General features: G+C 42.0%; 1 protein-coding gene across 3 annotated transcripts in view; it reads right to left on the bottom strand.

Annotated features, from left to right (window-relative positions):
• The window catches only part of LYPD1 (LY6/PLAUR domain containing 1), a 66,443-nt gene that overhangs the window by 20,002 nt on the left and 25,225 nt on the right, over positions 1–21,216 (bottom strand). For 2 of the 3 annotated variants that reach the window (XM_055572863.1, XM_055572862.1), the window contains exon 3: positions 9,669–9,779. The exons of the other annotated variant lie outside the window; for it this stretch is intronic. In XM_055572863.1, the coding sequence (XP_055428838.1) occupies positions 9,669–9,779 (111 nt within the window). The remainder of the gene's footprint in view (positions 1–9,668; positions 9,780–21,216) is intronic. 3 annotated transcript variants of the gene reach the window in all.

Below are 21,216 nucleotides of genomic sequence, written 5' to 3'. Positions count from 1 at the left end.
ATGTCAGCAACTTTGGAAGACTCAGCAGTGGGCACAGGACTGGAAAAGGTCAGTTTTCTTTCCAATCCCAAAGAAATGCAATGCTAAAGAATGTTCAACTATGGCACAATTGCACTTATCTCACATGCTAGCAAAGTACTGCTCAAAATCCTCCAAGCTAGGCTTCAACAGAACGTGAACCAAGAACTTCCAGATGTACAAGCTGGATTTAGAAAAGGCACAAGAACCAGAGATCAAATTGCCAACATCCGCTGGATCATAGAAAAAGCAAGAGAATTCCAGAAGAACATCTACTTCTGCTTCAATGAGTACACTAAAGCCTTTGTATAGATCACAACAAACTGTGGAAAATTCTTCAAGAGATGGGAATACCAGACCACCTTACCTGCCTCCTGAGAAACCTGCATGCATGTCAAGAAGCAACAGTTAGAACCGGTCATGGAACAACGGACTGGTTCCGACTTGGGAAAGGAGTGTGTCAAAGCTATATACTGTCACCCTGCTTATTTAACTGATATGCAGAGTACATCATGTGAAATGCCGGGCTGGAAAAGCACAAGCTGAAATCAGGACTGCCGGGAGAAGTGACAACAACCTCAGATATGCAGATGACACCACCCTTATGGCAGAAAGTAAAGAGGAACTAAAGAGTCTCTTAATGAAGGTGAAAGTGGAGAGTGAAAAAGCTGGCTTAAAACTCAACATTCAAAAAATTAAGATCATGGCATCCCATCTCATCTCTTCATGGCAAATAGATGGGGAAACAATGCAAACAGTGACAGACTTTATTTTCTTGGGCTCCAAAATCACTGCAGATGGTGACTGTAGCCATGAAATTAAAAGATGCTTGCTCCTTGGAAGAAAAGCTATGGCATACCTAGATAGCATATTAAAAAACAGAGACATTACTTTGCCAACAAAGATCCATATAGTAAAAACTATGGTTTTTTCCAGTAGTCATGTATGGATGTGAATGTTGGACCATAAAAAAGGCTAAGCACTGAAGAACTTATGCTTTCAAACTGTGGTGCTGGAGAAAACTCTTGAGAGTCCCTTGGAGAGCAGGGAGATCAAACCAGTCAATCCTAGAGGAAATCAATCCTGAATATTCACTGGAAGGACTGAAGCTAAAGCTCCAATACTTTGGCTACCTGATGCAAAGAGCCTGACTCATTGGAAAAGACCCTGTTGCTGGGAAAGATTGAATGCAGGAGAAGGGGATGACAGAGGATGAGATGGTTGGATGGCATCATCGACTCAATAGACATGAGTTTGATCAAGCTGTGGGAGATGGTGAAGGACAGGGAAACCTGGTGTGCTGCAGTCCATGGGGGTCACAGGGTCAGATGAGACTGAGTGACTGAATAACAACAACAAAGGCTTCCCTGCTGGCTCAGGTGGTAAAGAATCTGCTGCAAAGCGGGAGACCTGGGTTCTATCCCTGGGTCTGGAATATTCCCTGGAGAAGGGAAAGGCACCCCAACTCCAGTATTTTTTGCCTGGAGAATTCCATGGATAGAGGAGCCTGACAGGCTACAGTCCATGGGATCACAGAGTCGGACATGATTAAGTGACTAACACACACACACACACAAAGGTATAGTAATCAGAACAGTATGTTACTGGCATAAAAATAGACAAAAATAGATGAATGGAACAGAATAGAAAGCCCAGAATAAAAAACCCATGCACATGTGGTCAATTAATTGACAAAAAAGGAGGCAAGAATATGCAATGGTGAAAAGACAGTCTCTTCAATAATGGTGTTGGAAAAACTTTAGTCACATGCTAAAGAATGAATCTGGACCACAGTCTGACACCATCCATAAAAATTAACTCAAATTGATTAAAGACTCAAGTGTAAGTCCTGAAACAACAGGACTCCTAAAAGGAAAGATAGGCGGCAAAGCTCCTGGACATCAGTCTTGGAGATGATTTTTTAGATCTAACCCCCAAAGAAAAGTAAATAAATGAGACTGCATCAAACTAGATAGCTTCTGCACAGCAAAGGAAACCATCAACAAAATGAAAAGGCAACCCACTGAATGGGAGAAAATATTGCAAATCATTTATCTGATAAGGGATTAATATCTAAAATTTATAAAGAAATCATACAACTTGATAGCAAAAAAAAAATTGCTTAAAGAATGGGCAGAAGACCTGAATATAGACATATTTACACAGAAGCTACGCAGATGGCCAACAGACAGCAGATATGAAAAAATGCCCATCACCAGTCATCAAGGAAATGCAAGTCAAAAACCACAGAAACTGTCACCTCACACCTGTTAGGATACCTATTGCCAAAAAGATAAAAAAATAACAAGTGTTGGCAAGGATATGGACAAAAGAGAACGCTTGTGCACTGTTGATGGGATTATATATCACTGCATTCATTATGGAAAACAGTATGGACGAGAGTTAAAATACAACTACCACATAATCCAGCTATTTCACTTCTGACTATTTATCTAAAGGATATGAAAAGAGTACTTCAAAAAGGTATACGCACCCCCATGTTCACTGCAGCATTATTTACAATAGGTGAGATATGAAAGCAACCTAAGTGTCCACTGATGGATAAATGGATATAGAAGATGTGATACACACACACACAGGATACAATACAGGCATAAAAAGAATGAAACCTTGCCATTTGTGCTAGCAAGGATGGACCTTGAGGCTATGATGCTAAGTGAAATAAGTCAGAGAGAGAAAGACAAATAGCATATGATCCCACCTACATATGAAATTTAAAACAACAAACAAACTCATAAATTCAGAGAACACATTGGTGATTGCCAAAAGCAGGGTTTTGGGGATAGGGAGAATTATGAAGGGGGTCGTAAGTCACAAACTTCCAGTTATAAAATAATTAAGTCATATTGATGTAACGTACAGCATGGTAGATGCAGTTAGTAATACTCCCTTGCATATTTGAAAGTTACTAAGAGTAGCTCAAGATTTCTGGGAGAAATTTCAATAACCTCAGATATGTAGATGACACCACCCTTATGGCAGAAAGTGAAGAGGAACTAAAAAGCCTCTTGATGAAAGTGAAAGTGGAGAGTGAAAAAGTTGGCTTAAAGCTCAACATTCAGAAAATGAAGATCATGGCATCTGGTCCCATCACTTCATGGGAAATAGATGGGGAAACAGTGGAAACAGTGTCAGACTTTATTTTTGGGGGGCTCCAAAATCACTGCAGATGGTGATTGCAGCCATGAAATTAAAAGACGCTTACTCCTTGGAAGGAAAGTTATGACCAACCTAGATAGCATATTCAAAAGCAGAGACATTACTTTGCCAACAAAGGTCCGTCTAGTCAAGGCTATGGTTTTTCCAGTGGTCATGTATGGATGTGAAGAAAGCTGAGTGCCGAAGAATTGATGCCTTTCAACTGTGGTGTTGGAGAAGACTCTTGGGAGTCCCTTGGACTGCAAGGAGATCCAACCAGTCCATTCTGAAGGAGATCAGCCCTGGGTGTTCTTTGGAAGGAATGATGCTGAAGCTGAAACTCCAGTACTTTGGCCACCTCATACGAAGAGTTGACTCATTGGAAAAGACTCTGATGCTGGGAGGGATTGGGGGCAGGAGGAGAAGGGGATGACAGAGGATGAGATGGCTGTATGGCATCACCGACTCGATGGACATGAGTTTGAGTGAACTCCAGGAGCTGGCAATGGACAGGGAGGCCTGGCGTGCTGCAGTCCATGGGGTCGCAGCTGCTGCTAAGTCGCTTCAGTCGTGTCCGACTCTGTGCGGCCCCATAGACGGCAGCCCATCAGGCTCCACCGTCCCTGAGATTCTCCAGGCAAGAACACTGGAGTGGGTAGCCATTTGCTTCTCCAATGCAGGAAAGTGAAAAGTGAAAGTGAAGTCACAGAGTCCGACACAACTGAGCGACTGAACCGAACTGAACTTCTTCCCAGTGCAGCAAAGTTCCTTCCCAGCTCTGTCCACCAGAGGGCGCCAAGGAATGCACACTCCCTCTAGCAGACAGCCCCAGAGCCCAAGTTTTAGGGTTCCAGGGAAGAAAATACTTGCCTCTGTCTTTCTGTTTTTCCTTTAACCCAGATCCCATGAACTCAGGTCTGGCTCCAAATGAGGAGGGGCTGCAATTAAACCAGAGAGGGGCACTCACAGCTGGCTGGTGGAGTATACGTTGGCATAAGAACAATTTGGAAGCATCTACAATAATTTAAAATGTTCAATTCCCACTGTTCCACTACTCAGCACTTACCCTTCAAAATAAAGCACACTTTCACACATGCACATTCTTCATAGGAAAGCGGTACATTTGTACTATGGGAAGTTAAGGCACCGTTGAAAGGAAACCACAGAGTCCTACATTGAATGAGCTCAATATAGTGATTACTGAATTACTCTCTATAGTGACCTTGTTGGTTCTCAATGAGAAAAAGGAGTTCCAGAATGATATGTAAATATACCTTCTATGTAAGAAAAAAATGCAAAGCAATAACAATATGTGTTTTTGGAGCAAGTCGATAGTGGTGTGTGCACATGCACGCATAGCTCAGTGTACACATTTACATCTCCAAATAAAATCAAGGAGTTCCAGCAGGCTATACACTGAACAGCTGTGATTCCTTTAGGGATGGCCGGTAGTCAGGAGGCACTTTTGATAATATTTATGATATTTAAATGTTTTATGGTGAGAATACACCCACGTGGATTGCATCTCTAGTTACAAATGGACAGAACTGAGAAGTATAAATTGAGTGAGCCACCTCATCGAGATTTGAGGCACATGATGGCATATGGCACCTAGGTGGCAGACAGGCGTGTACACCATCCTGGATAGAATATACCCCAGCCTCATGGAATCAGGGCTCCTCTGGAACCTTAGACAGGTTCTGCCCAGGGCACCAGAGCTCTGGTTTCCCTGCAGCTTCAGAGCTGTCCTGGAGCTTTCAGCAGCCGCCCGCCACAGGCGAGGGCAACATGTCCAACAGCAGGACGGGGATGCGTTTTGGGACTTCTCCAGACAGCTGAGGGAAGCACATTTCCTGCATGAATTCTTTCTTAATCTCTTCTAATACAATACATATTCCACTAATGTGTTTTATTAATAAAATATAGCTCCAGCACTTAGAACAGTGACTGGTGCATAAGGGCTCAATGAGAAAGAAATGGGGCTTCCCAGGTGCTTAACGGTAAAGAATTCACCTTTCAACGCAGGAGACATAGGTTTGATCCCTGCATTGGGAAAATTCTCTAGATGAGGAAATGGCAACCCACTCCAGTATTCTTGCCTGGAGAATCCCATGGACAGAGGACTGAGGGAGAGAGGGAGAAAGAGAGTAAGAAAGAAAAAGAAGAAGGAAGGTAGGAAGGAAGGAAGGAAAGGAGGAAAAATAGGAAAAAAAAAAAAAAAAAGAGAGAGAGAGAATGTAAAGAGAAAGGGGAGAAGATAAAACAGAAGAGAGGAGGATCATTTGAAGGGGGCCTGGCAACCTACTCCGGTACTCTTGCCTGGAAAATCCCATGGATGGAGGAGCCTGGTGGGCTGCAGTCCATGGGCTGGCTAAGAGTCGGACACGACTGAGCAACTTCACTTTCACTTTTCACTTTCATGCCTTGGAGAAGGAAATGGCAGCCCACTCCAGTGTTCTTGCCTGGAGAATACCAGGGACGGGGGAGCCTGGTGGGCTGCCATCTATGGGGTCGCACAGAGTCGGACACGACTGAAGCGACTTAGCAGCAGCAGCAGCAGAGGTCCCATAATAGTGGGTGCTTTTCTGACTAGTTGAACCAAAATTTTATTCAGCTGGTGAGGTCTGGATAACAGCACTGAAAGCTAAAACTCACCTCTAGGCCTTGGTTGATACAGATACAGGGCTGTGAGACGCTTATGACTTGGTAATGGGGAGTCAGACCCAGAGCTAGCAGGCTTGGCAGCTTGAAGAAGGCTGTCCATCAACCACGGCTTGGGCCAGCTCCCAGCTGCTCTACCCCATGGGGCGCAGAGATGTTCTGCCAAAGTCAAGTCATTTCTCAAGCTCTAATCTGTGGACCAGAAATGTGGAACACACCACCCACTGTCACCAGATTAATCAAGACACCCAGCGTTTAAATCTTTAATCCTCTTTTAAGTCTTTCAGAGAGGTGATGACCTCCCAGGGGCTCTTGGATTTAGATGGGTGGTTATGCTTCTTTTAAAAATAACATAAATTGTTCTGCCTGGGGAAGTCATTCGTATTAATCATATTTAAAACGTGAATGAAAGGCATGCCAGGGGAGGAAGGCAAGAGTAAATAAAATACTGAGGTTTCTCCTAGAAGAGTTTATTCCACTGTAGCAATTGTACCTGTTCTCCTGGGCTCATGAAACCCAACATTTAAGGAGATGATGCTTCCAAGAATTATGCTGAAAACATAAAACATGGAAATAAGGAACAAGGAATTAGATCCTCTGTACCCTACACACTGGAACTAAGTATTGTATATATTGAGATTGAAATGCATTCAAATAGATGGTACCAAAACATTTGTTCCACAGTGGATTTTACAGATACTAGAAATGATCCAACTTAAGTGAACTATGTGTAAGGCACTTGGAGAAGCACCTGGCACAAAGTAGTACTATGCAAGCGTTTGCATCTGCTATTATTACTGTTGTTGGTGTTGTTATTGTCTGTCTATGGGGCATCTTCTGATTCACAGCCTTAATTCACCTAAGTGGCCACTTGTTGGATCTGTGACACTCTGGTGCGTCACTCAAAGGGGACCCTGAGTTCAATTACTGCTTTGCTCTGACATTTAAAATAACTAGTGCCTCTTCTCTCCTATAGCTGCTAACACTCTATCCTGGCATCCTCTTTGACTCTATTTGGACCACATTTTAGCAGACATGTTCATTTTGCATTCAGATGGAGGAAAACCAAAGGCAGGGCAGAGGTACAACAGAAGGTGGGAGAGAGAAAGATAGACAGAAAAAAGTGTTAGAAGTTGGTGGATGGCCCTGTCGTCTTCTTTGCAGCAAGCACTTCATCAGGAGTCAGGCTTGCTTTCCAGGGTTGAATTATTGATTACATGGTAAGAACAAGAAAGATGGTGTTTGCTTTGTGTTTGAGTCCAGCTCTTTCTGCCTGTTTCTAACACAGCTGGGTCACCCACAGATTGAGCGAGCAGAAAACAAGGCACCTGGAAGAACTCTGCTTGAAGTCAGTCCAGCCCCGCGGTGGTCTCAGCCATGGAATTCTACAGTACTGAGCCTTAGAACGAGGTTCCCTGGCTGGCATTCTGACTCAGAAACCTCAAGGCTGATCTGGCTGATGGCACACAGGTACAAAAACTCTTTTGTGTACTGAACTGCTCATGTTGTGCCTTTGATTGGGGTTCTCCTTCATCAAGATTCTTCACTTAGGGGCTGGTCATAGAGATGCCCACTCCTGGGTAGGAACAGTGCTAGTACTCCAGCAGGTGGGAACTGCTCACCCAATAGTTCACAGACATCAAGGTGCAGAAGAATTACCTGGGCATGCCTTAAAAGCACGGATTCCCAGAACCAACCCCAGAGGATTCTGACACTGGTGTCGGAACTTCCTAATTGCCACTTTGGGGAGGGAGAGAGCATGTGCAGACTCTCGATGCACAATGGATCTTACCCATGGAGACGTCTTTTCACTATCAGCAAAGATTTCATCCTGTATCCCACATCTGCTTCCACTCTGCTCTGCAGCAAGGAAGCCTCTGATGCCCTGTGGATCCACAGCCATGGAGAGACAAGCTGGCTGCTGCTTCATTGCTTACCATGCTGTTCTGTGACACTCTCTCCCTTTCTACCCCACTGTCATGACTACTGACCTGTCGTAACAGCCTCAGGAGAGGACAGGCTCCCCCCAAGGACTTCAACCACTGAGGGCAGGAATGTTCACCATCAACCACTCAGCTTGTGTGCGAGGTGACCCTGCTCAAAGGGTTTGGGTTGGACATCCTGGACATTCCTGGAGATGGTCAGGCCAGTGCTGGTTTGTTCACTGTCCACTAAGGCAGTTTCTTCCATTTGACCCTTTTATATCTCACGGGGATGGTTTTTCCTGTTCAAAACCTATGCTGTGTATGGTAAGTTTCCTTGTTTTTTTGGTCATGCTGCATGGCACATGGGATCTTAGTTCCTCAACCAGGGATCAAACCTGCACCTCCTGCAGTGGAACCATGGAGTCTTAATCATTAGAACCATCAGGGAAGTCCGTGTATATGGTAAGTTTCTATTCCAGAGGTTGGCACCCTTTTTTTTAATGGGTTAGATAGTAAACATTTCGCCTTTTTCAGGTCAAATAATCTGTCACAATGACTCATTTCTGATATTCCATCACAGAAGCTGCTAGAGAGAGTAGTATGTGAACATATGGGTGTGGCTGTGTTCCCATAAAACTTCATTTACAGAAACGGGCTGTATTACTCTACTTGGGTTGCCATAACAAAATGCCCGAGAATTCATAGCTTAAACAATAGAAATTTACTTTTTCACAATTCTGAGGCTGGAAGGTTAAGATCTAGGTGCAAGAAAATTAGATTTCTGGCAAGAACCCTCTTCCTGGTTTGAAGACAGCTCTGTCTTCATATGGCCCTTCCTCTGTGGGTACACAGAGGGCATCTCTCTTATAAGGAGAGCAATCCCATCTGACCAGGGCCCTATCTCCATGATCTCATCTAATTCTAATTACCTCTCAAAGTCCCCACGTCCAAATGCCATCAATGTTGAGGCAAAGAGTTTCAACACACAAATTGGCAAGGAGACAAAATTTACTTCATAACATGTGTGTTGGGCGGGATTTGGCCTGAAAGGCTGTAGTTTCTGACCTCTGTTCTATTCTATCAAAATCCAATGACTTTTACATTATGAAATCAATCCCCTGCACCCAATCTTTCCTCTTCAGGTATATGAGAGACGCAAGCTACCAACAGTTTGGAACATACACTTTTTGAAGAATACCACAGGATTTCCCTGGTGGTCCAGTGGCTAAAAGTCTGCCTGCCAACAATGGGGACACTGGTTTGATCCCCTGGCCCAGGAAGATCCCACATACCTTGGAGCGACTAATTCAGTGTGCTGCAACTACTGAACCTGTGCAACCTAGAGCCCATGCTTCACAATAAGACAAGCCACCACAATGAGAAGCCCATGCACCACAACTAGGGAAGGCTCACTGCAGCAACAGAGACCCAGTGCAACCAAAAACAAACAAATAATATGTTAAAAAGAAAGGTCTGTGGTTAAATGACATGCACTCATCTCCTGCCAGAGCACCACGATTGCAACTAGCTGTTGAACAACCATCAACAGGAAGATACTGGAGCCCATCGAAAAAAGATATGCCACATCCAAGGACAAAGGAGAAGCCACAACAAAGTGGTAGGCACGATTATGATGAAATCAAATCCTATACTCATCAGTGGGTGACCCACAAACAGGAGAACAGTAATACCAAAGAAGTTATCTCACTGTTGGGAAGGATCTAGGCCCCACATCAGGCTCTCCAGTCTGGGGATCCAGCCAAGGGACTGGGAATCCCTAGGGAATCTGACTTTGAAGGCTACCGGGGGGAAAACAGACTCTTGGAAGGCACAAGCAAAATCTTGTGTGCATCACGACCCAGGGAAAAGGAGTAGTGACCCCACAGGAGACTGAGCCAGACTTACCTGTGAGTGTTTGAGCATCTCCTGCAGGGGCATGGGTTGGCAGTGGCCCACCACGAGGAGAGGAGCACTGGGAGCAGCAGTCCTGGGAGATGTGTGTCAGCATAAATCCTCCTGGAGGTCAACAATAGCCCTACCATAGAACCTTTAGACTCCAGTACTGGGTGGCCTCAGGCCAAACGACAAGAAGGGAGTGCAGCCCCAGCCATCAGCAGATAACTGGATCAAAGTTTTACTGAGCTCAGCCCTGCCCACCAGAGCAAGACCCAGTTTTCCCCACAGCCAGTTCCTCCCAACAGGAAGCTTGCACAAGCTTCTTATCTTTATCTACCAGAGGGCAGACAGAAGAAATAAGTACTACAATCCCATCAGCCTCCAAAACTAATATCACAATCACAGAAAGCTACCCAAAATAAAAGAAACAGGATTATGTCCCAGATGAAGGACCAAGATAAAGTGAAAGTGAAGTCACTCAGTCTGACTCTTTGGGATCCCATGGACTGTACCCTACCAGGTTCCTCCATCCATGGGATTTTCCAGGCAAGAATACTGGAGTGGGTTGCCATTTCCTTCTCCAGGAGATCTTCCCAAAACAGGGATTGAGCCCCGAGTCTCCCACATTGTAGGCAGACCTTTACCTTTACCTTCTAAGCCACCAGGAGAGTCCAAAATAAAAGAAAAAGGATTATGTCCCAGATGAAGGAACAAGATAAATCCCCAGAAAAAAACAACTAAATTAAGTGGATATAGGCAATCTCCCAGAAAAACAATTCAGAATAATGATAGTGAAAATTATCCAGGATCTTGGAAAATGAATGGAGAAGATGCAAGAAATGTTTACCAAAGACCAAGAAGAACTAAAGAACAAACAAACAGATGAACAATACACTAGAAAGAATCCATAGCAAAATAACTGAGGTAGAAAGAATGGATAAGTGACCTGGAAGACAGAACGGTGGAAATCAATGTTACAAAACAGAATATAGAAAAAAGAATGAAAAGAAATGAAGTCAGACCTTTGGGACAACATTACACATAGCACTATTTGCATTATAGGGGTCTCAGAAGAAGAAGAAGAGAGAGAGAAAGGACCCGAGAAAATATCTGAGGAGATAATAGCTACAACTTCCCCAACATGGGACAGGAAATAGTCAAACAAGTCCAAAAGGACAGAGAGTCCCAGGCAGGATAAACCCAAGGAGGAACACACTGAGACACATAGTTATCAGACTGATAAAAACTAAAGACAAATTTTTAAAAGCAACAAGGGAAAAAAGACAACATACAAAGGAAAACCCAAAAGGTTATCAGCTGACTTCTCAACACAAACTCTACAAGCCAGAAGGGATTGGCAGGATATATTCCAAGGGATGAAAGTGAAAGTGAAAGTGAAGTCCTGTCCGACTCTTTGCGACCACATAGACTGTAGCCTACCAGGCTCCTCTGTCCATGGGATTTTCCAGGCAAGAGTACTGGAGTGGGTTGCCATTTCCTTCTCCAGGAGATCTTCCCAACCCAGGGATCGAACCCCGAGTCTCCCACATTGTAGGCAGACGCTTTACCATCTGAGCCACCAGGGAAGCCTGATGATGAAAGGGAAGAACCTACAACTAAGAATATTCTACCCAGCAAGACTCTTACTCAGATTTGATGGAGAAATCAAAAGCTTTCCAGACAAGCAAAAGTTAAGAGAATTCAGCACCAGTAAACCAGTTTTACAACAAATGCTAAAGAAACTTATCTAGGCAGGACACAGAAAAGATCTACAAAAAATAAACCCCAAACAATTAACAAAATGGTAACAGGATCATATATATCAATAATTACCATAAATGTATTAAAAGCGCCAACCAAAAGACACAGACTGGTTGGGTGGATACAAAAATGAGACCCATATATAAGTTGTCTACAGGAGATCTACCCAGACCTATGGACACTTACAGACTGAAAGTAAGGGAATGGGAGAAGGTATTTCATGCAAATGGAAACAATAACAAAGCTGGAGTAGCAATACTGATATTAGGCAAAATAGACTTTAAAACAAACACTGTTATGAGACAAAGAAGGACACTACACAACAATCAAGGATTCAGTTAAAAAAAAAAAAGATATAACAAATATATATACATCCAACATAGGAGTACCACAACATATAAGGCAAATACTAACAAACATAAAGGGAGAAATTGACAGTAGCACAATAATACTGAGGGACTTTAATACCTCACTTTCATCAATGGACAGATCATCCAGACAGAAAATCAATAAGGAAAAACAGGCCTTAAATGACACTTTTAGATGAGTTGGACTTAATTGATATTTATAGAGCATCCATCCAAAAGCAATAGACTACACATTTATCTCAAGTACACATGGAATTGACCACATGCTGGGCCACACAGTGGGCCTTGGTAAATTTAAGAAGACTGAAATAATATCAAGCATCTTTTCAAATCACAACACTCTGAGATTAGAAATAAACTACAAGAAAAAACTTTAAGAAACACAAACATATGTAGGCTAAACAACATGATACTAAAGAACCACTGGATCACTGAAGAAATCAAAGGAGAAATTAAAAAATGGGCAGAAGACCTGAATAGACATTTCTCTAAAGAGGACATACAGATGGCCAATAGGCACATGAAAAGATGTTCAATACTGCTAGTTATTAGAGAAATGCAAGTCAAAACTACAATGAGATATCACCTCACACTGGTCAGAATAGCTATCATCAAAGAATCCACAGACAACAAATGCTGAACAGGGTGTGGAGAGAAGGGAACCCTCCTGCACTGTTGGTAGGAATGTAAATTGGTACAGCCACTATGGAGTACACTATGGAGGTTCAGGAGGGGCAGCCATGAGGAGATACCCCTCGTCCAAGGTAAGGAGCAGCAGCTGTGCTTTGCTGGAGCAGCCATGAAGAGATACCCCACGTCCAAGGTAAAAGAAATCCAAGTAAGACGGTAGGTGTTGGGAGAGGGCAGACACACTGAAACCATAATCACAGAAAACTAGTCAATCTGATCACACAGACCACAGCCTTGTCTAACTCAATGAACCTAAGCCATGCCCTGTGGGCCCACCCAAGACGGACGGGTCATGGTGGACAGGGCAGAGAGAAGATGGTCCACTGGAGAAGGGAATGGCAAACCACTTCAGTATTCTTGCCTTGAGAACCCCATAAACAGTATGAAAAGGCAAAATGATAGGATACTGAAAGAGGAACTCCCCAGGTCAGTTCAGTTAAGTTCTGTCGCTCAGTCGTGTCCGACTCTTTGTGACCCCATGAATTGCAGCATGCCAGGCCTCCCTGTCCATCACCAACTCCCGGAGTTGACTCAGACTCACGTCCATCGAGTCAGTGATGCCATCCAGCCATCTCATCCTCTGTCATCCCCTTCTCCTCCTGCCCCCAATCCCTCCCAGCATCAGAGTCTTTTCCAATGAGTCAGTTCTTCACATGAGGTGGCCAAAGTACTGGAGTTTCAGCTTCAGCATCATTCCCTGCAAAGAAATCCCAGGGCTGATTTCCTTCAGAATGGACTGGTTGGATCTCCTTGCAGTCCAAGGGACTCTCAAGAGTCTTCTCCAACACCACAGTTCAAAAGCATCAATTCTTCGGTGCTCAGCCTTCTTCACAGTCCAACTCTCACATCCATACATGACCACTGGAAAAACCATAGCCTTGACTAGACGGACCTTTGTTGGCAAAGTAATGTCTCTGCTTTTGAACATGCTATCTGCTGCTGCTGCTGCTAAGTCACTTCAGTCGTGTCCAACTCTGTGCGACCCCATAGATGGCAGCCGACTAGGCTCCTCTGTCCCTGGGATTCTCCAGGCAAGAACACTGGAGTGGGTTGCCATTTCCTTCTCCAATGCATAAAAGTGAAAAGTGAAAGTGAAGTCGCTCAGTCATTCCTGACTCTTAGCGACCCCATGGACTGCAGCCCACCAGGCTCCTCTGTCCAAGGGATTTTCCAGGCAAGAGTACTGGAGTGGGTTGCCATTGCCTTCTCCGGAATATGCTATCTAGGTTGGTCATAACTTTCCTTCCAAGGAGTAAGCGTCTTTAGGGGCCCAATATGCTACTGGAGATCAGTGGAGAAATAACTCCAGAAAGAATGAATGGATGGAGCCAAAGCAAAAACAATACCCAGCTGTGGATGTGACTGGTGATAGAAGCAAGGTCCGATGCTGTAAAGAGCAATATTGCATAGGAACCTGGAATGTCAGGTCCATGACAAATGGACCTGACAAATTGGAATTGGTCAAACAGGAGATGGCAAGACTGAACGTCAACATTCTAGGAATCAGTGAACTAAAGTGGACTGGAATGGGTGAATTTAACTCAGATGACCATTATATCTACTACCGTGGGCAGGAATCCCTTAGAAGAAATGGAGTAGCCATCATAGTCAACAAAAGAGTCTGAAATGCAGTACTTGGATGCAATCTCAAAAATGACAGAATGATCTCTGTTCATTTCCAAGGCAAACCATTCAATATCACAGTAATCCAAGTCTATGCCCCAACCAGTAATGCTGAAGAAGCTGAAGTTGAATGGTGCTATGAAGACCTAAAAGACCTTTTAGCACTAACACCCAAAAAAGATGTCCTTTTCATTATAGGGGACTGGAATGCAAAAGTGGGAAGTCAAGAAACACCTGGGGTAACAGGCAAATTTGGCCTTGGAATATGGAATGAAGCAGGGCAAAGCTTAATAGACTTTTGCCAAGAGAACGCACTGGTCATAGCAAACACCCTCTTCCAACAACACAAGAGAAGATTCTACACATGGACATCACCAGATGGACAATACCGAAATCAGATTGATTATCTTCTTTTCAGCCAAAGATGGAGAAGCTCTATACAGTCAGCAAAAACAAGACTGGGAGCTGACTGTGGCTCAGATCATGAACTCCTTATTGCCAAATTCAGACTTAAATTGAAGAAAGTAGGGAAAACCACTAGACCATTCAGGTATGCCCTAAATCAAATCCCTTATGATTATACAGTGGAAGTGAGAAATAGATTGAAGGGCCTAGATCTGATAGAGTGCCTGATGAACTATGGACTGTGGTTCCTGACATTGTACAGGAGAGAGGGATCAAGACCATCCCCATGGAAAAGAAATGCAAAAAAGCAAAATGGCTGTCTGGGGAGGCCTTAACAAATAGCGGGGAAAAAAAGAGAACCAAAAAGCAAAGGAGAAAAAGAAAGATATAAGCATCTGAATGCCGAGTTCCAAAGAATAGCAAGAAGAGATAAGAAAGGCTTCCTCAGCAATCAATGCAAAGAAATAGAGGAAAACAGCAGAATGGGAAAGACTAGAGATCTCTTCAAGAAAATTAGAGATACAAGGGAACATTTCATGCAAAGATGGCTCGATAAAGGACAGAAATGGTATGGACCTAACAGAAGCAGAAGATATTAACAGGTGGCAAGAATACACAGAAGGCAGTACAAAAAAGATCTTTGCGACTAAGATAATCACGATGCTGTGATCACTCACCTAGAGCCAGACATCCTGGAATGTGAAGTCAAGTGGGCCTTAGAAAGCATCACTATGGACAAAGCTAGTGCAAGTTTTGGAATGCCAGTTGAGCTATTTCAAATCCTCAAAGATGATGCTGTGAAAGTGCTGCACTCAATATGCCAGCAAATTTGGAAAACTCAGCAGTGCCCACAGGACTGGAAAAGGTCAGTTTTCATTCCAATTCCAAAGAAAGGCAATGCCAAAGAATGCTCAAACTACTGCACAATTGCACTCATCTCACATGCTAGTAAAGTAATGCTCAAAACTCTCCAAGCCAGGCTTCAGCAATATGTGAACCGTGAAATTCCAGATGTTCAAGCTGGTTTTAGAAAAGGCAGAGGAACCAGAGATCAAATTGCCAACATCCGCTGGATCATGGAAAAAGCAAGAGAGTTCCAGAAAAACATATAATTCTGCATTGACTATGCAAAAGCCTTTGACTGTGTGGTCACAATAAACTGTGGAAAATTCTAAAAGAGATGGGAATAGCAGACCACCTGACCTGCCTCTTGAGAAATCTGTATGCAGGTCAGTAAGCAACAGTTAGAACTGGACATGGAACAGACTAGTTCCAAACAGGAAAAGGAGTATGTCAAGGCTGTATATTGTCACCCTGCTTATTTAACTTCTATGCAGAGTACATCATGAGAAACGCTTGGCTGGAAGAAGCACAAGCTAGAATCAAGATTTCCGGGACAAATATCAATAACCTCAGATATGCAGATGGCACCACCCTTATTTCAGAAAGTGAAGAGGAACTCAAAAGCCTCTTGATGAAAGTGAAAGAGGAGGGTGAAAAAGTTGGCTTAAAGCTCAACATTCAGAAAATGAAGATCATGGCATCTGGTCCCATCACTTCATGGGAAATAGATGGGGAAACAGTGGAAACAGTGTCAGACTTTATTTTTTTGGGCCCCCAAATCACTGCAGATGGTGATTGCAGCCATGAAATTAAAAGATGCTTACTCCTTGGAAGGAAAGTTATGACCAACCTAGATAGCATATTCAAAAGCAGAGACATTACTTTGCCAACAAAGGTCCGTCTAGTCAAGGCTATGGTTTTTCCATTGGTCATGTATGCATGTGAGAGTTGGACTGTGAAGAAAGCTGAGTGCCAAAGAATTGATTCTTTTGAGCTGTAGTGCTGGAGAGACTCTTGAGAGTCCCTTGGACTGCAAAGAGTTCCAACCAGTCCATTCTAAAGGAGATCAGTCCTGGGTGTTCATTGGAAGGACTGATGCTAAAGCTGAAACTCCAATACTTTGGCTACCTCATGCGAAGAGTTGACTCATTGGAGAAGACTCTGATGCTGGGTGGGATTGGGGGCAGGAGGAGAAGGGGATGACAGAGTATGAGATGGCTGGATGGCATCACTGACTCAATGGACATGAGTTTTAGTGAACTCCGGGACTTGGGGATGGACAGGGAGGCGTGGCGTGCTGCGATTCATGGAGTCGCAGAGTCAGACACGACTGAGCGACTGAACTGAAACAGAATGAAATAATACCATTTGCAGCAACATGGATTGTCCTAGATAGTATCATACTGAGTGAAGTAAGTCAGACAGGGAAGAAGAAAGATAGTTAGGGGCCCTAGGAAGGTCAGGTACACAATGCTGTATTTAAAATGGGATAACCAACAAAGACCTATTCTATAGCACATGGGCCTCTGCTCAATGTTATGTGCCAGTATGGATAAGAGGACTGTTTGGGGAGAGGGGAATGAATACGTGTATATGTATGGCTCAGTCCTTTCACTGTTGACCTGAAATGATCACATTTTTAATCAACTATACCCCAATAGAAAATGCTTTTATTTAAAAATAAAATAAAATTAAAATTAAAAAAAGAAAGGTCTGTATGTCTTAAGAAAAAAAAAAAAAAAAGAATATCATAAAGGAGCTCTCTGGGTTCCACGGGTGTAAAGGCTCCTTTACCAAAGATTCTGTTAGCTTTACAGGATTTGCAGAATCTTATCTATATTTTAAACACTTTTAAATTGAACTGTCTCTATAGAAAGTATATTTTTAACAGCATACACAAACTTTGCAGATGGCTTGGAATCTATGGGGGTGCAGACACAGCTTGAAGGGAAAATGAGAAAAGGTGAAGTTGGAGCCACTACCTGAATACTGTTTCTAGCACAAGCAAGATGCAAGTTTGTTGAGCAAGACTTCCATTTAGTTAACCTATAGTTCTGTTCTATTTAAAGCCAAAATGCTGTTCCAGGGTCCCTTCTTCAGTGTCTCCAATATAACCAGAAGTCACCTCAGTTGTGTAAGAAGACACTTTAGTTTTAGCGGGTTATGTCTTCTGTAATATCTGTATTTTAACTGTGGTGAATTGAGATAATTGCTTGGGCTTCATTGTTCTTACTTTCTGTTTTCAAGGGAACCTCTTAAGTTACGGTATAAATATTGATGTGGTAACTTGTTTTCCCTCTGAGCATAATTATAGTTTTCTAGAGGTACTTTTAGGAATTTTCTGGTTTTCTAAGTCTTCTTAAAAACATCATAGTTGAGAAGGAAAAAGTTAATAATTTGGTTTTCTTCAAAAAATACCATTTTCAAATGCATTTATATTGCCAAAGAGATACTGTGGGAGTTAAAGTGGCAACATCACTTACAAAGAAGATATTTGATAATATGAGGGGCTATTGTTCAGCTCTTTCTCTGATTCATTATTTTTTGACCTACTAAAATGTTCACTTGGGCTCAAAAATCCCAATCATGGTTGTTGGCAAACACAATGGGAAATATTTGACCATAAGCTAAGCAAAGGAGTTTCAATAATAAAGTGAACTTGTTGGTCATTTTACCAATGACCATCATCTGGGAAGAATTATACTCACTGCAATGTAAAGAAATACTACTGGGCTAAGTGCCAGAGATCAGGGTATTGCATTAATTTCTCCCATCAAGTTCTGGGTCTTAAAGAAGGCTTGATCTTCTCTTTATAGACCCCAGTTCCTTGCCTTTGAAATGGGGTGGAGGAAGCTGAGGTGAATAAAGTCCAAGTTTCATTTTGCTTCTGACGTAATTCTTTATCCAGTGGAAAGAACATGAATGCTGGAATCCAACAGACCTAGACTAGAATGCTTGCTGGAGAAAACTGAACAATGCACTTAACATTTAACTTCTCTAAGCAATAGTTTATCCTCTTGAAAAGACAAAACTATACCATTAAAAAATATAAATATATTTTTATATAAAAAATGAGTTATTTTTATAACTCATTATAAAATAACTCAGAGTTAAAAAATTTATAACTCAGAATTAAAAAAAAATAAAAATGAAGATTAAGAGGATGATGCATGCAAAGCACCTATGACCATACTAGCCCATAGTATATGCCTAAGAAACATCAACTTCCTGGGCTTGAGGGTTTTTCTGTTTTTTGTCTATTTGTTTGTTAACTAAAAATGCATAGCTACAATGGAGAAATTATAGAGAGAACTGGGAGATGGAAAATTCAAGATGACTCTGGACTATCTTATCTTGTAGTACTCCAAATAAGGAAGTGCTCAAAAAAGGATGGGGCATGTTGAAAGGACACAAAAATCAACCTTCCAGTAGACAGCTGGAACAGTTAGAACAACAAAAGTACCAAAGGTACTATATATTAGGATCCATGGAATAAAGTGAATACCCATAAGTTCATACTGATATAAATAATTTAAAATAAATATTTGGAAGAGAAGGGTCAGCTCTTCCTTACAAAATAATTCCAAGTAATAAATGCCGAAGAGAGAAACAGAAATTAAGATTGCACATGTTAGGAGTTTCCCAGGTGGCACTAGTGGTCAAGAATGTGCCTCCCAATGCAGGAGACATAGAGATGCAGGTTTGATCCCTGGGTCAGGAAGAGCGCCTGGAGGAGGGCATGGCAACCTACTCCAATATTCTTGCCTGGAGAATCCCATGGACAGCAGAGCCTGGTGGGCTACAGTCCAAAAACTAATATCACATCAGCCAGTCCCATCACTTCATGGGAAATAGATGGGAAAAAAATAGAAACAGTAACAGACTTTATTTTCATGGGCTCCAAAATCACTACAGACAGTGACTGAAGCCATGAAATTAAAAGATGCTTGCTCCTTGGAAAAAAAGCTATGACAAACCTAGACAGCGTATTAAAAAATAGAGAGAGAGACATCCGTTTGCCAGCAAAGGTCTATACAGTCAAACTATGGTTTTTCCAGTAGTCATGTATGACTATGAGAGCTGGGCCATAAGGATGGCTGAGCATTGAAGAATTGATGCTTTTCAACTGTGGTGTTGGAGAAGACTCTTGAGAGTCCCTTGGACTGCAAGGAGATCCAACCAGTCAGTCCTATAGGAAATCAGTCCTGAATATTCACTGGAAGGACTGATGCTGAAGCTGAAACTCCAAATCTTTGGTCACCTGATGCAAAGAACTGACTCATGTGAAAAGATCCTGATGCTGGGGAAGATTGAAGGCAGGAAAAGTGGGTGGCAGAGGATGAGATGGTTGGATGGCATCATCAACTCAATGGATATGAGTTTGAGAAAACTCTGGGAGATAGTGAAAGACAGGGAAGCCTGGCTTGCTGCAGTCCATGGGGTTGCAAAGAGTCAGACATGACTAAGCAACTGAACAACAACCCACTGGTAGATGCTAAAATTATTGAACAAAGTTAGAGGAGAATGAGGATATTTGTAGAGTTTCAAATTATCTTCTTTAAACAATGTATTAGTTAACAAGGGAGAAACAGTCATTTTACAGTAGAGAAGCCCAGAAAACCATTTAATTAAGTGGTTAAAGTTAACACTACCAGCAACAAGACATACTGACATCACACATCCCTTGATGTGATGCACAGAGAAGTGACGGCACAGCCCTTCTGAGTATGCTTGTTCCCTCATTCTGATCATAAGAAGACATCAGACCAACCTAAACTGAGGGACAATGTACAGAAAGCTGACCAATCCTCTTCAAAACAGTTAAGACTCCAAAAGACACACGTACACCAATGTTCATAGCAGTACTATTCACAATGGCCAAGACATGAAACAACTCCACTGACAGATGAATGGATAAAGAAGATGTGGTATACATACTAGGGTACAAAATAAGTCTAGAAAACTTAAGAATATAGACATTATCGAGAAAAAACAATTACGTGGAGATTAAAGAACATACTACTAAAAATACCACAATAGATCAACAATGAAATCAAAGAGAAAATAAAAATACCTTGAGAAAAATGACAATGAAAACACAACCATAGAGCATCTATCAGAAGCTTATGGAAATATTTCTTAGAAGGAAGTTCATAGCAATGCAGGCCTTCATCAAACAACAAGAAAAATTTCAAATAAATAACCTAACTTACCACTTAAAATATATGGCAAAACCAATACAATATTGTAAAGTTAAATAAAATAAAATTTAAAAAAAAGAATTAGAAAAGGAAGTACAAACAAAACCAAAAGTCAGTAGAAGGAAGAAAATAAAGATCAGAGAGAAATTAAATAGATTAAAAAACAACAGGAAAAAAATCCATAAAACCAAGAGCTGGTTTTTTGAAAGGATAAACAAGATTGACAAACCTCTGGCTAGGCTCACAAAGAAAAGAGAGAGAACTCGAATAAAGATAAGAAGTGAAAAAGGAGAAATCTCAACCAATCCTGCAGAAATACATAAAACCATAGGGAATACTATGAATAATTTATAGGTCAACAAATTTGACAACCTAGAAGAAATTGATAAGTTTCTAGAAACATACAGTCCATCAAAATTGAATCAAGAAGAAATAGATAATTTGAACAGACTGATCACTAGAAGTGAAATAGAATGAGTAATTTAAAAGCTCCCCACAAACAAAAGTCCAGGACCAGATGGCATCACAGGTGAGTTCCAACAAATAAAGAAGAATTGATACTAATCCTTCTCAAAAAACTGAAGATGAGGGAATACACCCAAGGACATTCTATGAAACCATCATTACCCTGATTCCAAAACTAGACAAGACTTCACTAAAAAATAA

Source organism: Bubalus kerabau, chromosome 3 (genome assembly GCF_029407905.1).
Source record: "Bubalus kerabau isolate K-KA32 ecotype Philippines breed swamp buffalo chromosome 3, PCC_UOA_SB_1v2, whole genome shotgun sequence".
In the NCBI taxonomy this organism is placed as follows: Eukaryota; Metazoa; Chordata; class Mammalia; order Artiodactyla; family Bovidae; genus Bubalus; species Bubalus kerabau.
The sequence above is the reverse complement of the archived record's forward strand: the minus strand, read 5'-3'. Positions and strand labels throughout refer to the sequence as shown.